The 12,933-nt window shown below is 41.5% G+C and overlaps 1 protein-coding gene across 8 annotated transcripts in view; it reads right to left on the bottom strand.

Annotated features, from left to right (window-relative positions):
- The window catches only part of SPATS2L (spermatogenesis associated serine rich 2 like), a 162,622-nt gene that overhangs the window by 76,408 nt on the left and 73,281 nt on the right, over positions 1-12,933 (bottom strand). For all 8 annotated transcript variants that reach the window (XM_044241246.1, XM_044241244.1, XM_044241251.1 and 5 more), the window contains one exon: positions 6,449-6,509. In XM_044241246.1, the coding sequence (XP_044097181.1) occupies positions 6,449-6,487 (39 nt within the window). In that variant the 5' untranslated portion in view covers positions 6,488-6,509. Of the gene's footprint in view, positions 1-6,448; positions 6,510-12,933 lie in introns of those variants that run through there.

Below are 12,933 nucleotides of genomic sequence, written 5' to 3'. Positions count from 1 at the left end.
CACCTGAGACTAATATAACACTGTGTGTTACACTGGAATTAAACAAACAAACAAACACAACAATGTATCATTAAAACTGTCCACGTGGTAGGAAATGAGTTCTTTTTTAAATGAGGTTAACATTTTACAGATGCTCTGATTCTGCTAAAATTTCTTTAATCAGATGCCTGGGGTTTTCCAACCATATTCCACCACACATAAAGACTGGAACTATATTTCAGGACATTGTAAAACACAGACGAAGACAGTTACAGAAAAAAGAACAATAATAAAATGGGACATCTGCCACCTGTTGAGGACAGACTCTATGGTTGAGCAGTTTAGCTCGGTCATCTGTAGAAAAGACACCTCTCGGTCTTCATGGTGGCCTAGAGGCTCTTCTCTCCTTTTCTATTCTTCCTTCTTCATTTTTAATGACTATGATTATTGTTTACAACCCAACTTCTATAACTTTAACAGCTCTACAAGCCGTTCACAGTAAGTGGTACAGCTCAGCAAGGGTATTCTAGACTAAGCTATTCCCCATTTCTGTATCATTCTGCTTTCCAACCTCACTTATTTTTTGTGAGGCTCAGCAATAGCTATAAAATTTTTGTTTGGAAAAGTCAAGTCCAGTTTTATGTTCTTTTTCACATTTGGGCTTTTTATTTATTTTTTTTCTAATCTCGGTTCTATGTAAATTTGTATTTTGAGTTCCAAACCAGAGCTCCTTTTCCATTTTTTACATTGTAAAATAAACAGATGAGCTTCCCTCATCTGTAATGTAATTAAGAGCTCACGAAGCTCAATTTATTATTGTATTTGCAGACTCGTTAGGTGCTATTAATACCACGTCCAATCTACAGATTAGGAAACTGAGGCTCAGAGAAGTTAGGTGACTCCTTCGAGACTGATTAGTTAGCAACTGGGGGGCCGATAATCTCTGCCTCTCTCTCTAAATTCTATAACCTTACCTCACTGGAGATCACTTCCCAAGTATATGTGGTTCCCTCAGGTTGCTTAGGGTTCACTCTTTGTTGGAATTACTTATCAGTACATACCTGGACAGTCAGCAAATACTATTCTGTAACCCCACTTTATAAGCAAGGATCCCCTCTGCTTTCCATCACCAAATTGTATTGCTGAATTATATTCTACTTAAACTGATACATAATAATGCATGAGAATATCTGACTAAAAATTTTCTTTTGTCTATGGCAGCTCTAATAATTTTTTAGTGGAGAATTACATACAAAATTTTATAAATCAGCTTGACAATCTGCAGTTTCATGTGAGAAACAATATAATAGTCACTACGGAGATTCTAACCTTAATTCATTCATGAGTTTCTAGTACTGAACTTATTATTATTGTTTTGTTATTTTTTATAGATTTTATTTATTTATTTGAGAGAGAGAGAAAGAGATTGCACAAGTGGAGAGAGGGGCAGGGGAGAGGGAGAAGCAGACTCCCCACTGAGCAGGGAGCCTCAAGACTCCAGGTCCCAAGACCCTGGGACCAAGACCTGAGCTGAAGGCAGCCGCTTCACCAACTGAGCCGCCCAGCTACCCTTCTAGTACTGAACTTCTTTAAAAAGATGCCATTTAGAAAAGAGTTATAAAAAGTGAGTATGTTCAAAATATAAGGTCCCTGATTAGCGTGAAGATTTTGTTCTGGTATCTTTCCTTAACAAAGTGAGATGTGGGGATCATTCCCCCCCCTTTTTTCTTGGTACATCAGAATATGACTAATTTTACTCACCAAAGGACCTCACTTACTATGGTGAAAACTTCCTGAGGCCACCTGTATTTGATAACCATCTTATAAAGATGCTGCTTTTTTTTGCAGAACTACAAAGTAGTCAACCTATGTAACCCTACTTTCTGTTTTAAGAAGCAATTTAAAACTTGCTTTATTTAATAGCAAAGAGTACTAAAATAAGGTGATAATTCCATTAACCTATATTTCAGTTTTCAAGAAGGCTCAAGATTTTGCGAAATATTGAGAATGGGAAATGTGGTCTCTAAAGAACTTAACCACTCAAGTAGACATGTTCATTCATTCATTATCCATTCATTTACCCAATGGTATTTGGGGGTCAACTATGTGTCAAATCCAAGAATATGAAGGTAAGAGAGGCCCAATCCCTGTCCCCAAGGAGCACAGAGCCTCGCATGGGGAGAAGACAACTTTGGTGCACAAAGCACACGCTCAAAGGAGAACAGGAGGGCAAGAGAATTCAGGTGAGGCAGGAGGAGACGGGGGTGGAGGGGGATTCCTCTGAAAGAGCTCCTGAAAGGCAGGTGACACCTCCCAAACAGAGGAAAACTGCCTTTGCGAAGGTCCACAGGCAGGAACATTCAAGGTCAGGATGGTGCCACTGAAGGGAGCCTGTGGGGAAGCGGCAATGAATAAGACAGAAAGGCAGATGGGGTCAGATCTCGGAGGACGTTATGTCACACTGAGGAGACTGAACTTCAGTCCACCGATACTTCCAGCTTAAATCCCTACAGCTGTAATCCACTAATATAAAGATATTTTAAAATAAAACAGCCATAGATAGTGCCGATTGTATATTTCGGTTGTCTTAGATACATTAAACCTTAAGTTATTAGTTTCTCCTTTGGACTAAAAGCTGCCTGAAGACAGAAATTATTTCCTCACCAAAGTACCTGTTCCTTCTCGATTCATCCAACAGAGGATCCACTGATGAACTAATTCCATCACAAGGCTTTTGTTAAGTATTAATTTCCCACCATGCTTGGCTAGGTGTTTACATGAATACTGCATAGATCTGTTCTCTAAAAGCCTGTAATTGGTAATTTAAGACATTAACAGTTGTAATTATTCTTAATTCTCAGGACTAAAATGCCATTGCTCCTGTGACAGATTGAGAAACAAACTAATCATAAAAAGGCCATAAAAGCTAATAAGTAAAGGAAATACATGTTCTAAAATAAATCAATGTAAAATTATAAATGACCGGAATTTTCAGTTGTTTATCGTGATTTATTTTATTGAGTTGAGAAATCTATTAACCTTTTTGATGTAGGAAGGTGGAACTTACTGAATGAGTTAGAGGAGCTCTACCTTCATTGTCATGCAGATTGATAATATTTACAACTTAAACATCACTGTCTTTCAAAACAATGCCAGAGCTTTGACTAGTTACTGAAGGGCAGGCAATGGAAAAAACACTGTCTACTGTTAATGTTTGTGCACGTATGTGACAGCGATCGTGACCAGTGGATGGAAATGGCGCCTAAGCCAGTGCCTGAAGCACACACCCGGCACCGCTGTGGTCTGGGCGCTGACAGATCAGCCTCCGTCCCCTCACTGGCTGGGTGCCACCAGTATTTTGAATAAGACACTCTGCTGAGCCTACCACATTAGTCTGTCCAACCAGCCAGGCTTTGCAGAGAATCGATTACTATGACTCTGATTCTTTAAAGTGCTTTTCCTTCCCATAACCCAGCGTTAGGAGCTGTCCCATGCATCCATCAACAGCCATTTGGAAAGGGGCCAAACTTTGGTCAGCACCAGCATCTCACACTGGAAAACACGGTCTCACCTAAGGAGGTGACCAGGAGTCAGAGAGAATGTGAAGCCCTCCTATAAAAGGGCACATCGTTTTGCTCTTCTTTGCTCAATGCTCAGTAAGTAAAAACAACTTTGTATGCAAATGATATATGGAATATATTACACAAGACAACGACTAACAAATTTGCATCAATTTCTGTGATAACACTTAGGACTCCAAATACGCTGCACATTGTGGAAAATGGTTTTGGCCATATTCTCAGAGACCTGGGCTCACGGGTTTGTTCTTCTGTGCCCTGGCGGTACTTGGGTGGAAAGTTCTGGCAAGCAGATGTGTAGTGGAAAGGGGCCAGGCTTTACAACCAGACACAGCTGGGTGTGAAACCCCGCCCCTCCACGTTTCCTGAGAGTCTGACTTTGACCACGTCACTGTACCTTAAGCCTCCATGTCCTCAGAATGTTATTTAATAGGAAGATCTACAAAACAGGTAGCATAGCCGTTGACGGAGCCAGGGAGAGCTCTAAAAAAAAAAAAATCTCCCAAGTCCTGCTCCTGCTTGAAACCTTTCAGCAGTGACTTCTGCCCTTTGAGTAAAGCCCTCCCTGGCTCATGTCTCAGATTCTAAACCTTTTGGGGCACAGACCCTCTTTGGCAGTGTGGTGAAGCCTACGAGGTCATTCTTAGAATGTTTTAAATAAAATACATATGATTAAAAAGGAAACCACCATTCATACTGAAATAAAGTTGGAAGAAAAGACTGCCACGGGATTATCTGGGCTCCTCTATTAACATCAAATAAGATGATGGAGGGGGCACCTGGGTGGCTCAGTAGGTTAAGCCCCTGCCCTTCGGCTCAGGTCATGATCTCAGGGCCCTGGGATCAAGCCCCGCATCGGGCTCTCTGCTCAGCAGGGATTTTGCTTCCCACCCCCCCCACCCCCGCTGCCTGCCTCTCTCTACTTGTGATATTTCTCTGTCAAATAAATAAATAAAATCTTTAAAAAAATAAGGTGATGGAGGGGCAGTTCCTGTAACTGCAGTCATTCTGAAGTATCGAAAAACAAACCGCATTTCAGGAGATCTGTGGCAACTGTAATTTGATTTGCGGCACCTGTGACTTGTAGTTGTGAAAGTCACAGGTACTCCTGCTGCAACCGTGAGCTTTTTTCTCCGCTTGCGTTCAGGACTGAAAGCGATGCTAAATTTCATCTGGATGTGAGTGAAGATGAAAATGCATTTTTTTCATGCAAGTTTGTGGAATCCTGGATTCCACCCACAGATCCCGTGGAGGTCCAGGAACACAGGCGAAGAGTGAATATTCGACCCACACCAACTCCCACCGCGCTCGCTGACCTCACCTCCCCTTACCGTCCCTCTGCTCACCACACTCTGGCAACACGGACCACGTGATCTCCAAACACGTTAAATTACCACCCCCCATCCCCCGCCAGAGCTTTTGCTTTTCTGTCTGGAATGTTCTGCTCTTGGCTCTTTGCAGGGTGTTTCTTTCCTGTTGTCTTCATCTCGAGTGTCGCCTCTTCTGAGTCGGCTGTGCGGAGCAGCCCCATCGAAAGCACCCCCTCCCCGAGCCACCCTTATCAGACCACTATCTGAAAAGATTGTGTGTATTTATGCGGTCTCCATATGGACTCTCTGTTCCCCTGCCCTAAAAAGCAAGCTCCGTGGCAGCAGGAACCTCATCTACCTGTTCAGCTCCATAATCCCAGCATCTAGAATGCTGTTGGGCACAAAGGAGGAGGCCAACACATCTTGGCCAAATAAAAGAAAAAAAAGTGGGACTCCACAAATGTTACTCTCCCATCCCTCATTCTGTGTTTTAGGTACCGTGACGATACAAAGACATTAAAAACAAACTCTGCCCTCAAGTCGTTTACAGTCTAGTGGAGGTGGGAAGTGGCCCCGTAGAAGGTAGGGAAATTGTCTATGTCCTAGAACCGTGGACAAATCTCTCGTAGGGCCTCCGTCTCCACGGTGCCGGATGAAAGGCTTGGACGAATTGATCTCCATGGTCTCATATGGTCTGTGGTTTATGATCATTAGGAGCTAATAGTGCAAGGTTGTATATAAAGAAGTGAGGGGGTTTGACCCTAACAGGAGGAAACTTCGCAGAGGAGAACAAGACTTAGACAGGGCTTTGAAGTGGGGCGCCTGGGTGGCTCACTGGGTAAGCATCTGCCTTTGGCTGAGGTCATGATCCCAGGGTCGTGGGATGGAGCCCCGCATTGGGCTCTCTGCTCAGCAGGAAGTCTGCCTCTCCCTCTTCCACTCCCCCTGCTTGTGTTCCCTCTCTCGCTGTGTCTCTCTCTGTCAAATAAATAAAATATTAAAAAAAAAAAAAAAGAAGGGCTTCGAAGTGTAATCAGACCCCAACAAATAATGAGAAGGGAGGATATTCAGAGTCATGAACCCTCTGTGTTAAAAGAAACGTTACAGGTTATCCAGCACGACCACTAGGCAATGGTGTGGCCATCTCTCAGTGAGGCCATCTCTGGAGGTGTAACCTAATACCCTAGCCCTCAGCTGTAACCCAGCATGGTGGTTAAGACTTTGGAGTTATAGAATGGTACTGCCTGGGTTCAAATCCCAGCTCTGGAGCTTACTAGCTGTGTGAACTTAGGCTAATTACGTAGCTTTTCAGTGTCTCAGTTCTCCCCTCTGTTAAATGAGAATAACAATACAATTAACTTCATGGGGTTATGGTCAAGATTAAGTGAGAAAATGAAAATATGCTTAACACACATTCAGTGAATGCCCCTGATTCTTTCTGTTGAGTGGTTTTCTAGTGTGTCAAACTTACTACGTATACCCCAAAACCATTTTTCCCTTCTTCCATTGTAACTGAATTTTTTACTAGCTAGAGACTATCCATTTTGGAGTTTCTACAGCCAATACGTAACTATATCATACCTTTTCCTTGACATTCACATGCGTATTGAGTTCAGCCATCTTGCTTCTAGTGGAATAAGCCCTATAAAGAAGGAAAAGAAGATTAAACTTTTAAAATTGATTTCTCAGTGTGTTACTTTCATGCTCTCTCCAAACATAGTAAACAATTTCATTCAGCCATAATCATAAATACCATTTTAGAATGTAAAAATACTCTCAAGCTAAGCATTTGTCTTAGATGTTCTAAAAGCATGTTATGATTATTCTAAAAGACAATGTAAAATCTTTTATGCATACTGTATTGACATGAAAAATGACAAAGACAGGCGCGTGTGCACCCAAACTGTGTTTCTTAGTAAATAAAAGAAAGATGGTCAAAACAGTGAGAGGCGGGGCGCCCAGGTGGCTGCCTTAGTTTCAGGTCATGATTCCAAGGTCCTGGGATCAAGCTGCCTGCACAGCAGGAAGCCTGCTTCTCCCTCTCCCACTACCCCCTGCTTGTGTTCCCTCTCTCACTGTGTCTTTCTCTGTTAAATAAATAAAATCCTTAAAAAAAATTGAGAGAAGGAAAAGCATACCTATTTTAACTGAGCATTGTCATCCTAATCCTTCCTGTCTCTTAGTTATTTTATTTGCCTCTAGTTAATATAACAAATATTTAACAAGTCTTTCCTACATACACATAAATATACCAAAGCTCTCGAGGAAGAAACAGAAGAAATGATTCAAGATTTAAACATAAGAAACACCGTACAAACAGTTTTTAAACCGGTTTTCTCACTTATCAACATATGAACTTCCTTCCAGATCAAGGCATACCTATTCCTTCACCATAATTTTAACGACTATAAATTCATGATCTCTATGAAATGGAGTCTTAAAATTGCCCGTAATCTTTCTGTCTCCCTAAATTCTTTAGATTTTCTAACTCGGGTGTCCAATCTTCCTTGTGAAGTGACCCACTCAGGGAAGATCTGTGTTCTTAATAAGAAGCGGTGGTGTTTTCTTTCCTCTCATCTGGTCTAAATCTTTCCCCATTATTATGGAAGATAGAACTTAAGTCTTTAATAGTTTCAATCTCTTTTTGAACTAGAGCATAAATGACTTAAATGGGCAAACAGATTGGTTCAGGAATTAGCAGCAGGATAGGCCAAGATATCAATACACTCCCTATTTGCATGTTTAACGCTTTTTGTCAATCAGGAACCACTGAAACTCTATCTTATATTCTTTTTGACTCATGCTACAGTGATTCTATCTAGAGTTGATACATTTCAGGGATAACTTACAATAATTCTTGGATTTCTCCTCGCCATTTTCTTTTAAACCCAGGTCTTAAATAAAACATAAACTCAGATCCATTATCTTTTTTGTTGTTGTTGATTTAGGATGAAAGCCTGGCAATATGTAATCTTAACTCTACTACCATGCACATAGGAAATCCACATAGATATATTATTATCTATTACTAGATACTATAAATAGTAAGATTTCATCTTTGTTAGGTTTCCAAGTGATAATGACAGACACATGCATTTGGGCACACTAGCAGGAAAGACTCTGCAAACTCCATCCCCAGTAAGACAGCTCATTCTATATGCTCTGCGGAGTGTCCATGCCATTACACATTGCTCCCATTTAAATAACTGTCCCAAATTGCAATTCTGCATCTCTGAGTTGGCATATGGAAGAAAGCAAATAATACTAGCTGGGGAGAGGGGCCACCTGGGTGGCACCCAAGAAGGACCCACTCTTGGAGTTTTGGCTCAGGCTGTGATCTTGGGGTGATGAGATTTAGTCCTGAGTGTGGCTCCCAGCGCAGTGGGGCGTCAGCCTGAGATTCTCTCTCCCTTTCTCACTGCCCCTTCCTCTGCATGCTCTCTCTCTCTCTCTCTAATAAATAAATAAGTTCTTAAAAAAAAAATACTAGCTGGCAAATAATACCTGAATTTCATTCTTGTTTATTGCTGCTCTTGAGAGTTACTAATAACAGAGAATGGAATTATTTTCTGATGGTTGATTTTCTTATTCAAATGGAAGGTTTGGCATGTAAATACACATTGTGTACACACGTGGATTTTTCTGCATGTGACTGTGTGTGTGTGTGTGAGAGAGAGAGAGAGAGAGAATGAAAAAATGAGGATGGGGGAAGAGGCAGATATGGGTTATCCCTGTGGAACTACGAAGGATCAGGGTGATAGCTGGATTTAGTGCTATTTGTTAGGATAGATCTATGAGCCACAGCTCCCTTCATTAAACTAGATTAGCCAATCTTCCGGACACATCTAATCTTGCCATTATAGATGTGTGAAATCTGATAGAAAAACCGTTCTGTTTTTATTTTGCTTTGATGCCTCGGATTTGGGTGTGAAGCCTTTTCTAAGGCTGGAGTGTCATAATCCACGGCGGAATCAGGGAAGAATTCCATCGAGGACAGAAAATTTCTGAGCTCTGAGGAGGCGGCAGCACTGAATGGTGAGCTCTATTTGTAGACGAACAATACACATGAATGTGTAGCTTTCTTTTACTTAATATATATCTATTCATATATATTTCCTTGGCAATTCTCTTTGTCTTTGACCTCAAAGTCTAACTCAAGAAGATTCTTCTTTGGTAGTGGTGCCAGTGAATTAATGACAACATTGTGTGGACGTGCACGGGAGCACGCGTGTGTGAATGTGCGGAAAAGCTGGCTCCGGGGGTGAAATGATCTATTACAGGTTTCTCAGATGGTAAGAGAAGATCAAGATAATGGTGGGGGCTGTTCTTTGTCCATCTTCTTCTCTTGGTCCTTCCCCCTCATGTGGAGCACCGCATCTACGGGCTCCACCTCCCAGGTGGACTCCAGCGCTCTCTCCACATCAAGGCTTTCCGCTGTCTGGCGTATAACAGAGAGAGGAGGGAGTCAACTGTAGTTCCAATTATGGAAACTAGAGGAAGAGTTTTAATCTAAATAGAATATAAATTTGGTTTGCCCTAAAGAATTAAAGAGTTTAACTGGCCAGGTAGTCAAACTGAATTCTATCGCTAAGGACAGAGTGAGGGCAAGGTTGATCATCAGTGTTAAATGTCCACACCCTCAGTCTGGCGCCAGTCCCTCTGGTGTATTCCAAAGTACACCTCACCGTGGCACGGTGCCATATGCTTGTTACCCTTCCTGAGCTAACTTCCTCTCCCCTGTGAAAATGAAACTGTGCTGTGCTTCTCTTCTTTTGGGAGTCTCTTTTCTGCCATGAACTCCATCGGGACAGTCAGATCAATCTGATCTGAATCTTAATTGTTTAACATTTTTTTCTTATTTTATATATTTATTTGTCAGAGAGAGAGAGAGAGAGAGCACAAGCAGGAGGAGCAATAGGCAGACAGAGAGGGAGAAGCAGGCTCTCCACCAAGCAGGGAGCCCCAAGTAGGACTCGATCCCAGGACCCTGGGATCATGACCTGAGCCGAAGGCAGACGCTTCACCGACTAAGCCGCCCAGGCGTGCCTTCATTATTTAGCTTACACAGTTAAAGAACTTTTCCTCCAGGACACATATTGTTACATCCTCCAAAGTAATAAGCCCAGAGTTTGGCAACTTAAGAGTTGCAGACCTCTGAGCTAACCCGAGAGCCCTCTAAGGCTATGAGCGACAGGTGTTGGGGACCAACAGGCCTCCTTATTTCCCTTGCATCACACTTGGTCACCACATATCGTAGTTTATCATTATGGGACGGGATGGATGCCCATATCCTAATATACGATTATCAAAAGAGCTTTAAATCCACAGAAAAGTACAGGATCTCTGGCTTCTTGGAAAAGCATCTGGTTTCTAGTTTCTACTATCACTTAAGAGTGTTCTCAGAACTGACCAGTTACTGAAGCCCAGTTATTCAAATCCATAGGTATGTGTTCTGTGCCTGTCAATCAATATAAAATTAAAATAACCAGAAATTCTGATATCGATATAGTGTTTCAATAGCTTGGGCTCTGCTTGAAATTTTTTTCCTTAAAGCTGTACTTTGCTTTCAGTAATAACATTACAAACATACATAGATATCATCCTCCTATCCCCAGAGGAGAATCTAGGATACATATCCTAGAGAAAAATAAAGATTAAGAATATTGTTGACTGAAATTTTATTTATGAAATAACATACTAATCTCTTGCTTCATTCTAGATATATCTAACTATATATAACATATATAGATATATATACTCCATAGTCAAAAATGAAATAACAAGTTTATCTCTTACTTCGTTCCATATACATATGTGTGTGTGTTTGTATGTGTATATATATATTCATATATATATACTATAGTCAAAAATTTATTAGGAAAAGATATCAATCCCAAAGAAAAGAATTTCACAATTTATCACCAATATATCACCTATATACTTCTCTGGTGCAAAATTAATAATCCAGAAATATAGCTACCACTAGTCACTTCATGTGCAAAGCTGTATAAACTAAAGAATTCATTATGCAAAGATCTTACTTAATATACGTTAATGTCAGTCAGGAAATCAATTGGTTTATAACAAAGATAAATATTTTTTATGAAAAATAAATCTGCATAGCACAAATTCTGGCAAATACATTTCAGCATTCCTAAATAATACAAATCAGTGAAATTCAATATATATGCCAAACTAATCAGCTACCAAACTCTGTGTTTAAAAAAAAATATGTATTTCTAATTCTCACACAATCATATCCAACATAGAGAGTGAAAACAAGGTATTGAAATGCCAAATTGCTTTCTGACTCTGTTTCCCTCGTGTTTTACTGTGTAGACAGTAACGAGGTTTCACTTTTGTTTCTCTGAAACCTATGACTGCTTTTAGATTCACTTTCCTGTTCTCAGGTACTACGTCACTTTTCTTGAAATGGATTCAGGGAACCAGAGTAATATATAAGAAAAATTTTAAAATAATGATTTTAGCAATTTTTTTTCAAGGTCATTTATGCAAAGTTCTTCCATGATTTATAAAAGTGTAAAGATCACAACACATAATTGGAGCTGTTAATAGAGTATTTCATAAATTATCATAATGTAGCTGAAGGAGACAGGGAAGAGGCGGACATCCCAATGATAATGTGCAGAGAGGGAAGCTAAGCAGGTTCGTAGAAGATGGGGATCAACTTGACTTTCTGGCTGATCCTCAGAATCAACTAGGGAGCTTTCAGAAATAGAGAGTTCTGGAACCCCTTGCCAACTGGTATGACGGGGTTGAGCCCTGAGCAAAGCAACTCCCTAAGTCATTTTCATGCAAAGCCAGATTTGAATGTGGCTGGGCTGAACCAGAATGTGCTGGGACTGTAAAATGTATCCTAGATTTTGGACTTAAAACAACAAAAAAGGAATGTAAGTCGTCCCAATATTTTTGGGATCTGTTATGTGTCAAAATGATACTATTTAACTTATTAGGTTACATAAAACACAATATTAAAATTAATTTTGCCCATTTCTTTTTATGTTTTTAAAGGTGACTACTAGAAAATTTTAAATGGCCTATGTGGCTTATGCTGTGTTTCCATTGGAAAGTCCTGTCCTGGAGTAGCTGTTCTTAGTTTGATTCCCAGAAGGGCACTATCAGCGTCACCTAGGAACTTGTTAGAAAGGCCGATTTTCTGCCCCTCACTAGAGAGACTGAAGTCTGGGGTCAGGGCAGCTCAGCAGTGAGCATTTTGCCCCCCTCCTCCCAGAGGCCCCCAGATCTCAATCTAAGCTTTGAGAACCCCTACTCTCCAGTCTCCATCCTGGGAATATTAAGAAAAAGCCTCTTCCTGGATCTCAACCACTACACACAACACACTGAGTCTCACAGAAGCCCAGAGAGATAAATGGGGGGCCAGTTTCCCACAGATTACACTAACGAATAATCTTTCCACCAGCATATTATTAATAATAATTAACACACTTATGGAGCATTTATAATGCCAGGCCCTCTGTTAAGTGCTTGGCAAACATTTTTTCCAGTTAACTCTCCCCCTATAACGTCGAAATTATGATTACCCCCCATTGTATACATGTGAACGCCGAGGCACAGAAATTCCGTAACTCAGCCAGGGTTGCCGAGTAAGTAGCAGCCGAGGACTCAAGCCCTGGGCAGTCTGACTCTGGAGCCCCCAGCCGTCGCGCTGCTGGCGCCTCAAAGTCACGGTAAGCGAGTCATGGGGCACGCTGTGTTAGGCAGCGCTGCGAGAATTCCGCAGGGAACGCAGGGGCCCTTCCCAGGCCTCAGCTTCTCGGGCGGGGCGGGCACACGATGCATATGCCCCGTACCTATGTGGCCCTTGTCCACGCTCAGAGCAAAACCACGGAACTCACACGGCAAGGGACAGGAATATACTTGTTAGAGAGGGTGGTTGTTTTCCGGTGGCTTCCTGCCCCAGAGGAGATTGTCAAAAGCTGCCCTGAGCTGGCCCTGAGCCAACGAAGGGTCTCCCCGGCTCTTTCACGCTGCCCAGGGGCTCCATGACATTCCAGAGCCTGAAGCTTAACGGCTTCTTCTTTCGA

Source organism: Neovison vison, chromosome 3 (assembly GCF_020171115.1).
Source record: "Neovison vison isolate M4711 chromosome 3, ASM_NN_V1, whole genome shotgun sequence".
Lineage (NCBI taxonomy): Eukaryota > Metazoa > Chordata > Mammalia > Carnivora > Mustelidae > Neogale > Neogale vison.
Note: the sequence above shows the minus strand (reverse complement) of the source record. Positions and strands in the feature narration are given on the sequence as shown.